Raw genomic sequence first — 19,578 nt, 5'->3', positions numbered from 1 at the left:
TCTTTCCTACTGAAGACTTCTAACTTCCAGTTCCCTGAGTTAGTGCACACATCAGCTGATGTCTTAGGATCCCACCCACTAACACCATCTCCCAACTTTTGCAGTCTGCTTCCAGATTCTTTCTGGTATAGCTACCATAACCTAACCCACAGACTCCTCAGACAAAGTCTTTTCGAAATGATTTAAGCTCTGCTACTTTTAATTGGGTTCACTGAACCCAAAGGAAACATACCTCCTTAATGTAGTCATTGCTGGCATATTAATGGGGCTACTTTTTAGCTTTGAGTTGCAACTATTTTAAAGTTTTCAAGTAAAGTTTTATGCCTTCTTCATATATGGATACCCCATTCTAGTGTCCTACACCAAGTGAGGACTTTATATATGTTATGATCACCTATTAATAAATTGGTAGTTTTAAAAAATATTGTAAATAAAAAATTTCTATATATCAGTTGGATATACCTACTGCGTTATCACATCAGGAACTTGAAAATAATACTAGTGCCTGAGCCTGCCTCAAAGATTCTAATTTAATTGGTCTGGTGGGGACCTGGACACAAGCATTAAAAAAAAAAAAAAAAATTCCCAACTAATTTCTTACATGCCACACATCAGAAGTTCTAGTAGTTAAACGCTCATTAACAAGACAAAACAAGTAAAAAAACAAACAAAATCCTAAGAGTCCTCAAGTTTAATTGAATTAATCAAGAACACAGAAAAATACCTTACCTTAAACTTAATATACCATGTGGTTACTATAATTTATAATTTAAGAAGCCCAATCTAAATACTTTAAGATTCAGTAATAAAAATATGTGAAATCATTCTAGAGCAAAGCTTTCCAACCTTTCTCACATTATGAAACACATAGAAAATTAAATTATTCAGCATTCTATGATAAATGAAAAAGGTTGCTTTAGGACCGAGTTAAAGGGCCCAATCCGTTGCCCCAAAAGCTAAAAGAATAAAAATGTCAGCAAATTTCTAACTCCCCAACAAACACACACACAACTAACACACTCAACAAACAAACTCCTATTAAAAATCAAGTTTAAGGTAAAAAACAGGAACTATGAAGTAACTTTTTTTTCTTTTTAAAATTAAAGAGAAAATCTTTAAAAAAAATACAATGACTTTACCAAAGGCATAAGTAATTTCCAAAAAAAAAATTAGTGGCCTGTGTGTATAAAGAATATTTTCTAAAATAAAATTGTTATTAATAAAAAGAACTCAAATTTAATAATTGTTTATCAGATGCCAGAGCATACCTTTGATATACATTCAGTGTGAGAATTAAGTCTAAATATTTCGTTTCAGCATCTGAAACTTCTTTAAAAAATTCTTTCCATTTTATTAAAATTATTGTTGGAATATTATGAGTCAGGAGTTTGTTCATAGAGTGAAAGACTAAGTTTGCTAATATATTCTGCTTGAATGTTTCTTTTAAAAGAATGAATGTTCCTTCTTTTTAATGTAATTAGCTTTAACTGATATTATTTTTCCTGAATTATGGAAAACCATTTCCTGCCTTTTATACTCCAGGAGAAACCTACGACAAAACTTGATGGAGAAGCAAAGCTGAATCAAAGCTATGGTTTATGATTTAAGGAAGAATTTGAATGCTCAAAAGCTGCTTTGGCAAGCAACATTCTGGGATTGGTTGCTGTGATTGCTGGGTTTTTCATAACAATTTCTTGGCCTGCAGTGTGGGAAAAAAGAAAGAAAATTACACCTCTGGGGAAGTTAACCTCTACAAGAAATTTATTGGTTTGTTTATATTGAAAGAATATTTAAGAGTTATTTTCCTCCAGATATGTATGAAAGGATGGACCCCCTCTAAGAGGCCCTGAATAGAGGGATATGGGGGGATTTTAAAGAACTGTTGTTCTGATATGGAATTCTAGGTTTAAATTTCAAAAAGTATGATTATTCATTTCAGAAACCTGAGCTAAGTTTTCTTTTTTGTAAAACCAGGAATGCTGTTATATAATTTAAACAAAAAAAAAAAAAGGAAAAGTAAATAAGTTTCCCACATGTTTGCAATGTTTTTGAGGATTGGTGAACATTGAATTGTTGCTGATTGTGGTATAATTAGTTATTGAAATGATAGAGATTCCAGCTGTGTTCATTTTATTTGAGTTTTGATTATTTGGAGCCCTGATAATATCAAGACAATTACAAGCATCTAACATGAATTTGTTGGGTAAGAATTGTCTAATTGCAAAATTGTCCAAATCTTATTACTTAGAGTAATAATGTAGTTGGGGTTTTGTCGTTGTGATTGTTGTTTGTTTGTTTATTTGTTGTTGTTGTTGTTGGCATTATGGAACTGGATTTTGGCAATTTGGAAGAGAGCTTAGCTGGGATTTGTGTTTATGTCCATAAATCTCTGAGACCACAGTCTTCAGAGAATTAGGCCAATGTATTATTTGTAGACAATAATCTCCAGAAGCAAACCAATGGGACAAGGACTTATTTACTTTTATTATATGACACACATAGCACTGCATCTCAAAATCCCCAAGGAGAAGTTCTGGTTCTGGTCAGCATGGAATAAGCACACTCCATTTTGTCAATCCCCCTAAATGCAACTAAAAATCCCTGGACAAAATGCAATGAGCACCTATCTGAGAATTCTGAAAAATAAATGCTAACAGATTATTAAGGAAGAAAATCTTGAAGTAGCATAGAATCAGGGTTCAGTTTCCCATTTTGATTCCCCTTATGGTATCTCCTGGCCTGATTCAAAGACAGCTGGAAATCCCAAAATGTGTACTAAGAGGGTAAGAGGGGTACTGAAATAGCTCCAAGAGAAGCCCAATCTCCCATTTTTGATCAGAGAAGTGGGAGACAGGACACCCAAGGCTGGGGCAAGGAATGGGTGGGAGGGGGATCCTATTTTATTTATTTTTTTCACTTTTTTGTTTTGTTTTGCTTTATGTCAATAGCAGTGGTAGCAGCAGATGCAGCTGCATATGCACTCAAAACTTTAAAGGAAGAGAACCCTTCTTTCCAACCAGAGGAATGGTGGTTCCAAAAATGTGGGATCACCCTGTTTGCTTTTGATCTCTATCGTCTTGTGCTTCAGCTCCAGAAGCAGGCCAAGTCACAGGAAGTGCAAAGCAGACTGGGCAAGTTAAAGTCTCAGGTTTCTCATCATAGGAAAATGAAGGTGGACCTCTAGGGGCAGGAAAGTATTAGGGAGATGGCATAGAGGAGGGAACTCAAGAAAATGATCTTAAACAGTTGTATGTGAATTCCTGGGCTCACTCCAGAACCATTCCTGCATGGATCTGACCCTGAGTGGTATAACAAAGATTTTGAGAACTGAACCTAGTTCCCAAATTGACCCTTGAGTAGTATATGCACTGGACAGATCCAAATAGCACTGCAAAGTCATTAAATCTAAATTGATACTGAAACCACCACCCACAAAAGGTCTGTAGGAATTGCAGCCTTAGCATAACTGATTTAATTGCTATCAAACCAACAAAACAAAACAAAACAAAAATATCAAGCTTCTCCACAGGATTTATATAAGACCCAGAGTCTCATAAGATAAAATGTAAAATGTCTAAGATACAAACCAAACTTATTCAAGAAGAACCAGAACAAGGTCAACATATCTCAATGGAAAAGAGAATCAACATACTCCAAGGTGACAGAGAGATTGGAATTATCAAACAAAGACATTAAAGCAGACATAACCAATACCTAAGAAGTCAGGTAAAATACTCTTGAAATGAATGAAAAATAGAAGCCATGGAGGCCAGAAGGCAGTTGGGCAAAATTTTTAAATGCTGCAAGAAAAGAATTGTCTACAGAATTTTATATCTAGAGAAAATGAACATCAGAAATGAAGACACAATAAGGACAATTTTAGATGAAGGCAAAATAAATAAGAAGATTCAAGGCCAGCAGATCTGTCTAAAAGAAAACTACAGGAAGTTGTTCAGGAGAAAATTTTACTTTAGGAATGAAGAGAGAGGAAGAGAAATAGCAAATATCTGGATAAATATAATAGATTATTTTTCTCTTAATTATTTAAAAATATGTATGAAAGAATATTTTGAATGTTGAAAGCAAATTTATAGCATTGTATGATTGTATTTTCAACATAGTAGATGTAATACATATGACAACTACAACAGTGAGGGGAAGCTAAGGTTTCTACCTGCCAGGTGAAGTGGAAAAATATTACTTCTAAAAGGACTTTGAAAATTTATATACATATATGCATACATATGACAATGTAATTTATAATATAATAATGGAATATATATGATAATCCCTAGAAAGTCACTAAAAATGATAGACCTAAATCTAAGTATATCAATAATTAAATTACTTACTTCTTTCAACAACAGCAGCATACACACTCTTTTAAAATGCTCATGGAGGCTTTGCCCAGACAGACCATATACTGGGTCAAAAAAAGAAAAACATAGCAAATTTATAAGAACTGATAACATACAATGAATAATCTGACCATAAGAGAATTCAGTTAATAATAGAAGAACAACTGAACATTTTTCAAATATTTGGAAATTCAGAAACATATCTAAATAAGTTTGGGGTCAAAGAAGTCTTTGGAACCTACAGCTGGGCAGAGTTCTCAGGCATGACATCAAAAGTACAATCCATAAAGGAAAAAAAAAAAAAAAAAAAATATATATATATATATATATATATATATATATGAAATCCTTAAAATTAAATACTTCTTCTCTGTGAAATATTTGCTAAGAGCAAAAAAAGACAAGTTACAGACTAGAAAAAATATTTTACATCATTTATTTTACAAAGGACTTGTATACCAAATATGTAAAGAACTCTTAAAACTTGACAATAGGAAAACAAACAACCCAATCTTCAAAAAAGATCAAAAGATTTGAACAGCACTTCTCCAAAGATATAAGGATGGCATACAAGTTAGTGAACTGATGTTTAAGTTTATTAGCTCTGATGGTTCAGTTCATGTGTCAGCTTGGCCAGGTGATGGTGCTCAGTTGGTTTGGTCAAGTAGGCACTGGCCTGACTGTTTCTGTAAGGACATTCATGGACTTAAATTATCAGTAAGTTGACTGCATCCATTACTGATTACATCTACAATCAACTGAGGAGAGTGCCTTCAACAATGAGAGACATCTCACCCAGTCAACAGAAGGCCTTAAAAGGAGAAGTGATGGCTTCCGCAGTCAGAAGATAGAATTTCCATCTTCTACTTAAGCCAGACAGCTCCTCCTGGGGAATTCATTGAACACTTTCATCAGAGTTCCCATCTTACAGCTCACCTTCCAGAATTTGGACTTTCCCATCTCCACAGTCAAACGAGACAATTCTTATTAAGATCTCATAATACAAATATCTCCTGTTGGTTCTGTTTCCCTAGAGAACCCTGACTAATAAAGATTTGTTCTGGGAGTGGGGTAGTAAAGAGTAGTGCCACTCTCATTTCCACCCTTGATTCCTGGACCTGTGAATCCTAGCTATGGGAGAAGCAGCACCAGGAAGTGGACAGCTGCAGCACTAAACCCCTTTTCTGGGACATCCCTAAAGGACAGTAGTGAGGGGAAGTCCTCTCAGTGGGTAGAACTTTGAGCAGTGCACCTGGTTGTTCATTTTTCTTAGAAGAAGAAAACGCCAGAGGTGTGTTTGTATACTGATTCATGGGCTGTCATCAATGGTTTATTTGAATGGTCAGAGACATGGAAGGAACACGATTGGAAAATTGCTGACCAAGAAGTCTGGGAAGAGGTATGTAGACAGACCTTTCTGAGTGGGCAAGAAACATGAAAATATTTGTGTCCCATGTGAATGCTCACCAGAGGGTGACTTCAGAAAGGGAAGAGTTTAATAATCAAGAGGATAAGATGACCTATTCTGTGCATACCACTTAACCCCTTTTCCCTAGACACTCCTGTCATTGCCTAATGGGCTCATGAACAAAGTCGCAATGGTGATAGGGATGAAAGTTATGCTAAGGCTCAGCAACATGGACTCCCACTCACCAAGGCTGAGCTGGCTATGGTCACTTTTGAGTGCCCAATCTGCCAGTACCAGAGACCAACATTTAATCCCTAATATGGCACTATTTTCCAAGATGATCAGCTTGCTACCTGGTGGCAGATTGATTACATTGGTCCATTTTCATCATGGAAGTAGAGGCAATTTGTTCTAATTGGAATAGACATATACTCTGGATATAGGTTTGCCTTTCCTACATGCAATGCTTCTGGAAAAACTACCATCTGTGGACTCACTGAGCATTAAAGGAATGCAAATTAATACTAACAAAATAAGATACTACTACACATATAGTAGTAGAATGGCTAAAAAACAAAATAAAACAACAAATAAGCCTGGCAATACCAACTCCTGGTGACGATGTGGAACAACAGATATGCTCATACATTGCTGGTAAGAATGCAAAATACAAAATGGTATAGCAACTCTGGAAAACAATTGGCAGGTTCTTTTAAAGTTAGAAATACACTTGTGATATGATTCAGCAATCCAACTCATAGGTATTTATTCTAGAGCAGGAGTTATAGGACATATGGCTTATATGACAAATCCAGCCCACAGACGATTTTTGTAAGGCCTACAAGCCTAACATTTTTTTTCAGTTTTAAAAGGTAGAAGAAGGAGGGGAGGGGGAGGGGAGGTGGAGGAAGAGAGAGGGAAAGAGAAGGTATGTGGTCTGTAGCACTAAAATATTTACTATCTGACATTTTACAGAATATGTCTGATGATCCCTTAACTTGAGATATAACAATTTATGTTCACACAAAAAACTCTAAATGAATGTTTCTTGCAGCCATTCATAATCACCAAAACTGGACACAACTCAAATGTCCTTTAATGGGTGAATGGATAAACAACCGTAGTAAACCATACAATAAAATAGTATTCAGCGATAAAAAGGAACAAACTATTGATATACACAACTTGGATGAATATAAGGGCATTACCCTAGGTAAAGGAAGCCAGCCTCAAAAGGTTGCATACAGCATATGACACCATTTATATGATATTCTTGGAAAAGCAAAACAGTAGGAATGGAGAATAGATTGGTGGTTGCCAGGGGCAAGGGTTTGTAGTGAATTAAAATACTTTCCATACTGTCATAATGGCTCAGCATCTCTGACCCCATCGTTAGCAATACAGGGGCTTCTGCACTGTCTCAGCATCTTGGACCCTGTTGTTAGATCCCTCAGTGACTATCCCGACCCCAAGATGAACAGTTTCTCCTCCTCTCCTTACCCTACCAAGGTTCATGTGAAAATCAAATACAAACCTCCAATCCCCACTCCTCTTTACCAACTACTACAGTGTCACCAAATAACATCAAGTTACCCTTCAATCCAGCAGTTTCACTTCTTGGTGTATACCCAAAAATCTGAAAGCAGTGACATGAACAGATATCTGCACACCGATGTTCATAGCAGCATTATTCACAAATGCCAAGAAAAGGAAACAACCCAAAAGCCCTACAACAGACAAGCAGATAAACAAAATGTGGTATATACACACAATGGAATACTACGCAGCAGTAAGAATGAACAAGGTCATGAAATATATGATAAGACAACATGGATGAACCTTGAAGACATAATGCTGGGTGAAATAAGCGAGACACAAAAAGAGAGATATTGTATGTTACCACTCATGTGAACTCTGTGAAAAATGTAAAATGAGTATTTTATATTGCAGAATGCAGGGGACCTAGAGATAGACAGCAATTAGTGAAGGGGGAACGATAATCTAATAAGAACAGATAAACTACTGAAGGTAATCTCAAAAAAAAAAAAAGGCATAGTCCCCAGGTCCCCAGGTCCACTGCAACCTTCGCTCCCCACCTGCTTGGTTGAGCCCATGCTCATGGAATGTTTCCCCGTGTGAGCCTGCGAGATGTGCCACTCCTCTCTGTTCCAGGACCTAATAAACTTTTCTTTCATGTATCTCTGATCCCACTCTTCCTCGCTGCACCTGACTATCCCTATAACAAGAGGAGTGCAGGGGAGGGAATGCTTCCAAAGGCCTAGCTTGAGGGAGATTTGGGGGAGTGATGAAATTGTTCTATTTCTGGATGGGAGTTGTGTTTATATGACTCTATACATGTCATAGAAGGCACAGAAAATGTGCATCGGTTGTGACATTCAAATGGTTTAGCCCTGATCCATACGTTGAGTCCTTCAATAAGAGCTTGGCATGGATTTTAGATAAAACTTGAGAAGCTGATATTCAAATACAAGCTACAGAAATCAGGATAGTGGTTATCCTTTAGGCGGTAATAGCTGTAAGGCGAGCAAGGCAGTCTTGCGGGTGGCTGGTAATGTTCTATTTCTGATGTAGGATCTAGTTACACAAGAGTCTTCACATTGTGAAATTTATAGAGCTGTGTGATGTATGCACCTTACTAAATAAAGTCTCTATTTTCTCATTATTATTAAACAGAACGTAACAAGTGATACTATTTTGTGTTGCTGTGTGCCTTAGATGATTAAATTTCCTGGTGCTGTACTGAGAAAATGTGGTGCCTTTTTCTTTATGGGAATATAAGGCTATGCTCCCAAGAAGCTCGCTGGAAGCATCTACAGAGGAAGATCTCAAAAAATGTATGATCACTGCAGCCCATTTTCAAATACTTACTTATGTTTTACTTTCTAATTGTGGACCCATTAGTTCTCTCTCAAGTCTGGAATGGTGGGTGGAATGTTGTAGGGTGGAAGAATTCTCAGTATTTTGAGGATTTGATAAAGAATATTCCACGCTCTTGGGGACAGAATTCCCTTAGGAAACGGAGTTCAAAATGCTAAGATAAGAACAGAGATTTCCCAGGCATTGGTGAAAGCCAAAATTCTCTCAATAAAAGACTTTCTATTCTCAGTCCTTTGTCATATGTCGATGGTGGCTATGGCAACAAGTAGCCAGAAGGATGGAATGCTTGGGTATGGATTTGCAAAAATGTGGCGCTTATTACATCTTCAAGAAACCTCAATCAAAATCATGTTGACTTTGGACACTGGGGCCAATAAATCTTCTGAGAGTAGACAAAGACTGTCTTCAGCAATGTGTATTATCTTAGGGCCTTGGTTTCTGAGATCTGAAAAGGATCGAGGGCATTAGGTCTGGGTTGGCTAAAACCATATTCTCTTCTCTCTCTCTCAACTTCTTTTTTACAATGTGCAAGCATTATTAAGTTCCTGCTTTCCATACATACACACACACACACATATACTCATTTCCTTTTCCCCATATGCAGTTTTCAATATTTCAGTCCCTTGGTTACCTGGAAAAATATAGTTTCCCTCCCTGTCATTCCAAAGCAGAAGTTAAAATTAAGTCTATTTAATAATAGTCTCCTAACTTTTAAAATTAAAAGTTCATCACACAGCCTCTGTGATAGTTAATGCTGGCGAATGTCCCCATTTTCTCAAATGCCTCTCTCCTCACTGGGTTTTACGGTACTACATTTCCCTATTCTTCTTTGCCTCTGATTTTCTATAGTCCTTCTCACTTTGCTAGTGCTTTTAATTTTCTTACCACCAAACTTTTCTAAATCTACCTATGATGCCTGGATAATATCCACATCCATGGTGTCACCGAAATGCTGATGACTCTCAAATCTGTATCTTCAAACTAAATCCAGCTGCTAGCTATCACCTAAATCCCATTCTATTCTTCCTCTATAGTAATAGAAGTTTTAGCTTTGCATGTGGCCACCAAGCACCAAAATTACACTTTATACTAGGTCTTCCAAGCAGGTAGGGGGCCATGAACAACTTCTGCCCGTGGGTTGCAGGTGGACATGGAATGGGGCAACTTCTGTGAACCTTCCTCAAGGGATAGAAAGGATGTATTTGTCGTCTTTTCTATTTTGTCCCTACCTGCTTCCTACTCCAAGAAACATAGCTGCCACCTTCTTGGTCTGTGAGGTCAAGGGCACAAATGGCAGAAGCCAGCATTCACCTAAACCAGAAAGTTTTGATTCATATTTCTCCTGTTATTACATATCAGGTTTACTTAATGAGTATTTCAAATATCTCTTGAATTTCTTTCCTTTTCTCCATCTCCACTGCTTCCACTTCATAATTCCTCCTGGATTTCTGCAAAAATATTCAAATCATTTCTCTAACTCTATTCTTTACCTGATCAATATGTCTTTCCACTGCCAATCACATGATATTCATATTAGCGGAATTTTTTGGTTTACTTTTTTGTGTGTTCTTATCTGTTTTCCTTGTCACTTACTAAAAGGAATAAAACAAATAAAAACAAAACAAAACAAAATTCCTGAGGAAATTACAACTTTCCCTCATGTCATAAAGTTCCAGAGCCTGAACCTGATTTAGAGATCTTCTTGCTGTGCTGAGAACCCTGGAACTAGGAGCTCATCGAGCTGCCCCTGCACCCTGCAGCCGATGGACCTTAGAGCACTTCAGAGTAGGGGCAATCATCCTGAGCTGACTTTTCCCAAGTGGGTCCAGGATATTTCAATAGCCCTTTAGAGATTTAATTTCCTCATACTCCACATACTTGCTTTTCTTTTATTCTTTTTTTAATCCTTTAAGATTCAAAGCAAAATGTCCTTTCATTCTAGATTCTAGAAAGACCTAGAAGATTTCTCTTCTATGATATCAGATCATTTCATTTAAAGCCCTATTTCATTTGGCCTCATGCGGCTATCCTTTTATTACTGTCTCTCTCAAATGATATCAAGCAGCTTTAAACTGGGTATATATGATTTTCCCTCCTTTCATCTTTCCAGAATTCTACTGGGTGCCGGGTTCATGGCAGGAGGTCAATTTATGTTTTAGGTGAATATCAAAGGAGAGTATGTGACATAGAAGTCAAGTACAAACATTCCCAAATCATGTTATCTGATATTTTTAGATTCTGAGTACCCAAAACTCCCCATGCCTCATTTAATCTAAAGAAAAATGGAGATCATCCTCTGTTATGAAGCGCACATAAGAAAATCATTTTGGTGGATTATTCTATTCAACCAGAACACCTTTATTGTTAATAAAAAAATGGAGTAAAACCAAATATGAAATATTTTTTATCCTGTTTTCACTTTTTTTTTTTTTAAGGGGGTCTTCCCTAAAACCAAGAACAGAGCCAGGTTGCAGTATTCTTTAAAAAACTGCAGCATACATTTCTTAGGCATTGTTTCTTCATCTTTTAAAAATTCTGTATATTCCTTCTTTATTCACAGCATGCAAAGATGGCTATTCATATAACATCCCTCCTAATACAACAGGTCCCCAAATAATATTCCCTCTAAGATAAATATCATGCTATCATAAACTGGGTGTCACCAAATAGGAGACACTGTAATACCGTATTGAAAAGCAATTGCTTTGAGCTCTAAGTGCTCAGAGAACAAGTAAATGCACCCGCCTATAATTTTCAATCAGTCACTCTATTGTTCAGAGAAGTAGATGACAGCACAAGCAGCTTGTAAGCATTTTATTCAGAGAGGAAGAGGGAACATAATCTTAGGCAAAGGTAGACTGACAGGTTGCTTTAGTAGCACAAGGAACCTGCTGTTTTTCAGACACAATCGCAATGGCTCTATTATGCAATGGAACAATAATTTTCCAAGATTCATGAAAAACACATATAATAGCAAAACTAAATAAATTAATTGATTAAAAAAAGTCTTTCCCAGTATTCTTACTTGGAGGCAGGTCCTGCATTTTGGGGATGTAGAAATGCTCTCTGAAGTGCCTCAGTGTATCTTCCTTATCAAGGTGAAGTGCAACCTTCTCATCTGTTGGGTGACATCCAAGTTGAGCTGCAATGCGTTGCACTGTGTCAGCAGGTAACTCAAGAGGTGAGGGCTCCATTGCAAGTTGTTCTCTAAAAATGAAACGTTAAAAAAATTAAAACTAGCAGCTATTATTTTCCTGCTGGAAATTAGCCATTTAAGCAAACACCTTTTAATTAAGATTGCCATCTTCTCAACCTCAGAAATGATATAATTAACCAAACAACACTAAACTCTTTGCCTGAGGTTTTCACATTTATAAAATGAAAAAAATCATAGTAACTTAGTGTTGTTGAAAGGAATCAGATAATATGTGTAAAGCTCTTAAAATTGAGCTCAGGACAGAGTAAGTCCTTACTAAATGTTAGTGCTTCTTGTTTATCTTATTCTGGAAAAGTGGACCACATTAGTGGCTTTCAAACATATTTAACATTATCATCATCTTTTCCTCCAAATATCTTTCTAGGACTAAAAATAAAGATGATTTTGTGAAAGCATAGAAAATCAGTGCCCCGCTTAGCTTTTACTTTTCCCTATCCCACATCCATTTTTCCAGCCCCAGTGATTCTTGGATCACAGGTTTTAAACTATTGACAAATATAAACTAGGACCTTAACAAATTTGTTATTGTGCAAGAAAATTATATTGATGAAAATGACCACTTTGTTTTAAATAATGTTAATATTTTTGCCATATTAAGACCAAATAGATCCACCTGCTGCTGTTACTGATTAGAAATTTCTACTCTTTCCATATCACAAGTACAGTCGCAGAACAAAGCAGGGCTCTGAGGTGTTCCTGGAAGCCATATTCTGTTCTGTTTAATCATCATTTAACTTTTGTCATTTTTTGGGGAAAAGAAAAACAGATAAATGATAATGGAGATTTAATCACACATTTTAATAATTCACCCAAGGTTTATTTGTATTTACTTCTTTATTTTTAGTTCCCCTAATTTTTATTTTTTTTTAATTTGAGCAAGAATATTCTTAGAGACAAATTTTTTTCTCAGGCTAGCTTGACTTGTATGTTTAAACTTCTTTGACTCTATTTATACATTCCTCCATTTATTTACTTTTTCAAAAAATGTTTTTTGAGCACCTACCGTTTGGCAGGCACTGTTGCCTACACTGGTGAAACACTCATGTATACCAGAGATAAAGTGGCTACTCTTGTGTTCACTTTTTAGTTGAAGAAGGGAGAAAATAACAAGCAGGTAATTATTAAATTATGTAATTTCAGATAGTTTCGAAGAGCTTTGTGTTAAAAAGAAGGATAATAGGATAGAGCCACTGGGGGCTGAATAGTTACATTAGGGTGGTCTAGGACATCTCTCTGAGGAGAGTGTATCGGTGCATTTCTGAATTATGTTTTGAAGCCAAACATGTGGAGACCTGGACTTGGAGAATATGACAGCAAGTGCAAAGGCCATGAGGCAGAGGTAGACTTGGCCCGTGCAGCTAATGCACTAAGGATGCGTCTGTGAAGGGGAGTGACAATGTGAGAGAGGCAGACACAGAAGCTGCTCATAAGAACTCTGAAGGCCAGAAATGAGCTTGGATATTTTTCTACAAGGGAAGCTTTTGGAGAGTTTTGAGCAGGCAAGTGATGTGATATAATTTTACACTTTAAAAATCACTTTGCTCTTTGATGAGTTGTAAAAGTTGAAATGGTGGGACAAATCAGAGACCACTGCAGTAGTTCAGGGGAGAAATGAAGATGGATAAAATGTGGTGGTGACAGGTGAAGGGACAGGTAGAGGTGTTTAGGTTGATGATACATTCAGGATTAAAAGTAGATGGGCTGGCCAAAGGATTATCTCTGGTGAGGGAAGGAAAAGGGGTGACTTCCATTTCTGGGAACTGAGCAAATACGTGACAAGTGTTGAATTAATATCTGGGGAAGAAACATTTTGAGGGAAGAAATCAGATTTATGTTTGAAATAAATATTGAACATAAAGGCTGAGGTATCAAGCTGGGAGTTGGATATTTGAGTCTTTAGTTCAGGGTAAAATTGGATGGCAGGACATAATTTTGATATTTTTCAACCTGTACTTAAAGCCTAGAAATATGGGGACCAATTAAAACCAACACAAAAAAAGAGGCTCCAGAATCTCACTCCAATCACCCTTCCTCTATCCACCTTCTTTCCCTTCATCCACCCTGTTGCAGTTTGCTAATGCTGCAGAATGCAAAACACCAGAGATGGATTGGCTTTTATAAAAAAGGGGGTTTATTTGGCTACACAGTTACAGTCTTAAGGCCATAAAGTGTCCAAGGTAACACATCAGTAATCGGGTAGCTTCACTGGAGGATGGCCAATGGCGTCCGGAAAACTTCTGGAAAACCTCTGTTAGCTGGAAAGGCACATGGCTGGCGTCTGCTCCAAAGGTCTGGTTTCAAAATGGCTTTCTCCCAGGACGTTCCTCTCTAGCAAGCTTGCTCCTCTTCAAAACGTCACTCACAGCTGCACTGAATTCCTTCTCTTTGAGTCAGCTCATTTATATGGCTCCACTGATCAAGGCCTACCCTGAATGGGTGGGGCCATGCCTCCACGGGAATATCTCATCAAAGTCATCACCCACAGCTGGGTGGGGCACATTCCAAGCAAATCTAATCAGCACAAAAACATCTGCCCCACAAGACTACATCAAAGATAATGGCATTTGGGGGACACAATACATTCAAACTGGCACACACCCCAACTCACAATGCTAGGCAGCAAACAGTTGCTTGTTTGGGTGTTAAAGAATGCCAGTAAAAGCCATTCTTCCTGTCCTCTAAGTTTAAATTCCTCTGCTTACTTGATCTTTTCCTTCCTCAGTTGACAATGATCTCTTCTGAGGAGCCATCCATTATATTCCTAGATGAGGATGCTGAGCTGAGCTTCATCTGAGCATGAGTTCTTTTTCGTTTGTTTGTTTTGTTTGCTTTGATACCAGTCATGGTTGCAATTGCTCCAATTCTATACACTTATGCAGAAAAGAAAATATCTTCAACATTGGAGTTGCTGGTACTTTCATACTAAATTATTTGTCCTCATGAAATTTTCTATCTAGCTCTGATTTTTCTCGTGCGGTTCCTATCTTTATTTTCAGATCCTAGCCACCCTTCAAAGCCCTAGCTCAAAGGCCACCAGGAGACCTAACAGTGTCTCAGCTAAAAGTAGTCTTTCCTCCTCCTGTAACACTTACAAGCACATCTCATGTTATATGTCATACATTCTGTCAAGTTCTTCATTTATTTAGGTATATATTAGATGGGAATGATCATATAGGCTGGCCATACCTAAAACTTTCTTCTAAAGGAGTCCTCGTGTATAGTCTTCTGAGGAAGGCACCTGCTTTTTGAGTAGAGCTGACTGTGTCTTTACTTCTCTACTGCTGGACATTATGAATTATGTGGTCATCATTGATTAGATCTCCACTGGATGCCTGACCCACCAAAGACAATGCACTGTTTTGTCAGTGTCTGAGAGTGACTTGGTATGAAAACTCGAACCAAACAGTGATGATGGAGTTTAGCTTAGCATGAAATCAGATTCTCTCAGGAATCTGATCAGTTAGATATATTTATCCATTCAGTTAGAAAAAGGAACAGAAGTTTAAAAGAATCACAGAGAGAAACCATGAAATGGTTCTAAGACAGGTTTTGTCATATGTGACTCATTTTTTGGAATAAAACAGATCATCTGATAATTCAGAAAGTGACTCTAGCAGCAAAAAAGAATCGTCTAGTTACACAATGGCAGGGGATTGAATATTGGCTCCTGAAAAGTTGAACAACCCAGTCCTTACAAGAGTCACTGAATCCTTCCAGGCAAAAATTATGAGCAAAGCTCTGGGAGGCCCATATGCTTGGCTATTCCTGAAACTCCATGAGATGTTTTTCTGCTTCACTATCATGTGTATCCTCACCATAAACACATTTCTTTTGGTAGCTTGATCAACTTGCTGCTGTAACCTACTGAAATGTATTATTTTATCTTTGTAGTCACCTATTTCTAATAGCTTTTAGATACAGGCTTTTTTGTTTTTTGTTTTTTTTGATGGCAGTTGAATAAGAGAATAAACAAAATTGCTCAGTGAATTAGCTGGCATGATTAATGACATATTACTAGAAGGATGCCCTCTCTCATTCTGGACATATGGAAAATAATTTGAGGAATATTTCCAGCAACACTTAGAATCCAGAAAGCATGCCTTATATTTGGTACTTTCTTTGGGGAATCAGTACTTGAGGGTTCATTACTCCCTCTGAATAGGGTTATAAAAATAAATATGCAGAAGAGTTGGCTACCATCATGTTCTCAGTAAAACTCAACTGTATACATACATACATACATTTACAGTTATCCTTTCCATATCATGGGGGTTAGGGGTGTGGTGCCCCTGTGATCTGGAAAATCCCCATAAAATTTTTTTTTTCAGGTTTCAGGAGACTCTCTAGCTGCCTCTTGATTGGCAGATGCTGCCTCTCCTGTCATTTTACATCGCACAGGCTAAACCTTTTTTAAAAATTTTCAAACCAGCCTTTGCTGGCCTAAATATCTGTAGGGTAGACCCTTCACCTTCATTTTCCTTTAGGGAATCATACAAGGACTTAGCCTTTTCTCATATGATGCCAGAGTATAACAGAATGCCTTTTTTTTTAATAACAATCTTGCACCCAAAAAGAATGTTGCACTTTCTACATGAGAAAGCTGCTGATCTCGTGGTTTATGCAAATGTTTTGCAGTTGTGTATAGCTGCAGCAACGGCTTCCTGGATTTCCTTCTCTTTTTTCTTGATATGCCTTACAGTCAACTCATTAATGCCGTTAATGGCAGCCAACCACAGCAGCTGTTTTGCCTGAACAAAGCTTATCTAACAATTCTGCTTTTTCCTTCAAGTTCATCACTTTCCTCTGTCTCTTGGGAACACTTTCTGAACTACTAGGAACACTGTGCTTGGGACCCATGATTGTAATAGTTTATGCCGTTTAAAAGATACAAGATAGGAGAAACTTGAGATGCAAAGATCACTGCAAGATCACAGTGAGATGTCACGTGAGAGATTGCTGTAAACGCACTTGGCATCCCCAAACCGGTGTGCAGAACTGGAGTTCTTTTACTACAAATTTAATTTAAAGAAAAAAATTGTGTAGATATTCACTTATGTTAAACAATAAAATACATACAGTGCAGGCAATATTATACATAACAGTACATAGATTTTATGCATTTGAGTTACTAAACTTTTTAAGTTATCTCTACTTTTCTAGCCTTTGTGTGTCATCTGCTGGTTTCACATGTCATCTGTGGCTTCTGCAAAACTTCCCCGAATTTCCCATTTAATTTCTTATGCTGACCTGTGATATATCGAAACTGCCTCTTTATATTTGTATCTCATTTAATCCTTCTAAGATTTTCTAAATCATTTTCTCCCATTTCCAGACCAAACTGTGGACAGCGCAGGGTAGAAACAAAAATTGAATAAAGGGGTAATGGCGCTCACTATTTGGTACTCAACTCTGCCTGAGGAGCTGAGTCAACTGTCACGCCTTTGGCAAGGCCTGTGGGTAGAACGTGCAGAGCAGAATTCCTGGTGAGAGACTTGAACCTCTTGCTTCATTTTTCCTTGCAACCTGCTTCCTGATTCTGCCCAACTTGCCCCAGCCCAGCAAAGGCTAATGTGGCTGGTTCCTCTGCTGGGCCTGTCTCAGCTCAGGTGAAGGTGACTCAGTCTCTGCAGAGCTGATGGTGAGGAGACTTTCTGGAAAGAGGTTGCCTCAGCCCCACCCCACTCCACCCCAACAGATGCACACACATTCATTACATCATTACTTCCTACTACAACTCAGACAAGTGCCTTCACTCCTAGTGGAAGTAATATTAATAACTCATAATAATTGCTGTTTGATTCTGCATTCTCCCCATGCACTAAGACAATTAGTGCTTCACAAGCCAGGATTTCATGCTGTTTAGGTTTACCAGTACCACCATGTTGATATTTTATTTTGAAATAAAGAAATTCAATCCAAGTTTTTTTTTTTTTTTTAAACCTCCAAATTTTCTATTTCACATTTATAGCATTACTCTATTTTTTAAGAAGGTGGGCATACATGCCCCATGAACTTACAAAGGTCACAACTTCTTTGTGCTTTAACATTCTATAAAATTAAGATAAACTAATTTCTTTAAAGGACACAGTTAGGATCAAATCAGATTAGTGAAGTAAAGTCATCTATAAGAGATAAAAGATATATATATATTTGACTATCCTTTACATCAATGTGTTTTGATGGAAATTGCCATTTGTTGATTATTTTTATGGAATCATGGAATTCAGGATCTCCTATCCTTATTCCCCTAGGGTTCTAAAGTCAAATAGTCAGTTAAATAAATGACTGTGATGAAACAATGGTTAATCTTTACACAGTTTCAGTTTTCAAGCCTGAAAAGAGCAAATTTTACGTACAAGAGTTCAAAGTTTAGAACCTGGTAGAACAAATTATGAAGAAATGGTGGCTGTCCACTGATAAAGGACAGACTATATTACAATCTTATTCGATCTCTGTGTTCCGAACAACCTATTGTATCATTGTGGAGATAGTGTGACATCATTCTATTACAACTGCATATTTCATATGTAGTTTCACATTCATAACACATTTGCTCCAATTTTATTACCTACATGATGTCTTATACTCTTCAAAAGAAAGAATGAAAGAATGAAAGAACGAAAGAAAGAAAGAAAGAAAGAAAGAAAAAGAAATTATTAAAGAAAGAGAGAAAGAGAAAGCAACTTCCCTTTGCTATGTAGGAAAAAAAGTCTATCAACTTTCCATTCTTAGGCAAATGTTTCATAAAATGAAAGAGGAAGAAACTCTGCTCAAGAATAGACTCTTTCACTTCTTTAAATAAACATTTGATATTTAAGAAGAAACGACTTAAAGCTTATTGAAAGATAACTTTTTCTCAGTTGCTACTCTGGACTTTGATCTCATCTTCCCGTTAAAACTCAAGGAACAACAGGATTAAGTTTAGTCAAATGTGACATCATTTAGTAAATGAATTGCAATGAACTACTGGCATCAATTTTTGTTTTTCACTACATTGGTAAAGATCTCCTTTTTTAAATCTACATTTTACAGGTGGGACCCACAAGGAGGTTTGTGCCAGTCTTGATTATGAAGCTAATATAGAAAAAAAAGAAGAAACTTGCAGAAGAAACCTGTAAAGCATAGTGACAAGGATTCTACCAGAGAATTTTCATTTGGAAAATCACTATCTACTTATGTACTTGAGTGTCCAGCAGGGCTGTGGTACTTACCACCTAGGATCACAATGGAGTCCCCAGCTGGCAGGATCCTTGCTGATTTATCTAACAGACCTCGGGGTGAAAAATCCAAATCACTTCTGCACAGACTCCACCCTGTGGGGAAGTTGGAGAGTGACTTTAGTCCCTCCCACTCTAGCTAATGTGATTGTAAGGTCTGGTCGCTGATGGAAAGCTTATCAAAATGTTGTTCTTCCTCTGTTTCAAAAGCTTGTGGCTCTTCTCCTAAATCTCTCTGTCCATTAGATTCCTATAAGCACTGCCTAGATTTTCAACTCATTAGCTCCTTGGGTAGGTGACGAGGTAAGTTTGAGCTGGAGCTAAATTCCAAAACTTGCATACCTTCCTCTGCTTTGGGCTCTAAGATAAGATAAGCACAGGAGAAAAGTTCTTCCCAAATCAACCCTGGATGTTGAGATAGAGACTCACTGTCCAATGGTGCGTTATTTAACACTTGAACATTTTCATCAAAACTTTAAA

General features: G+C 37.2%; 1 protein-coding gene across 4 annotated transcripts in view; it reads right to left on the bottom strand.

Annotated features, from left to right (window-relative positions):
- Positions 1–19,300, bottom strand: part of KYNU (kynureninase) — a 136,570-nt gene extending 117,270 nt beyond the window's left edge. The window contains exons 1-2 of one of the 4 annotated variants that reach the window (XM_037849630.1): positions 19,093–19,300; positions 11,690–11,871 (exon numbers count right to left, since the gene is read on the bottom strand). In XM_037849630.1, coding sequence (XP_037705558.1) covers positions 11,690–11,858 — 169 coding nt within the window. In that variant the 5' untranslated portion in view covers positions 11,859–11,871; positions 19,093–19,300. Of the gene's footprint in view, positions 1–4,352; positions 4,424–11,689; positions 11,872–19,092 lie in introns of those variants that run through there. The other 3 variants (XM_037849631.1, XM_037849628.1, XM_037849629.1) reach the window with 3 other exon arrangements.
- Positions 19,301–19,578: the final 278 nt, after the last annotated feature.

The sequence above is a fragment of the Choloepus didactylus genome, chromosome 9 (genome assembly GCF_015220235.1).
Source record: "Choloepus didactylus isolate mChoDid1 chromosome 9, mChoDid1.pri, whole genome shotgun sequence".
Taxonomy (NCBI): Eukaryota; Metazoa; Chordata; class Mammalia; order Pilosa; family Megalonychidae; genus Choloepus; species Choloepus didactylus.
Note: the sequence above shows the minus strand (reverse complement) of the source record. Positions and strands in the feature narration are given on the sequence as shown.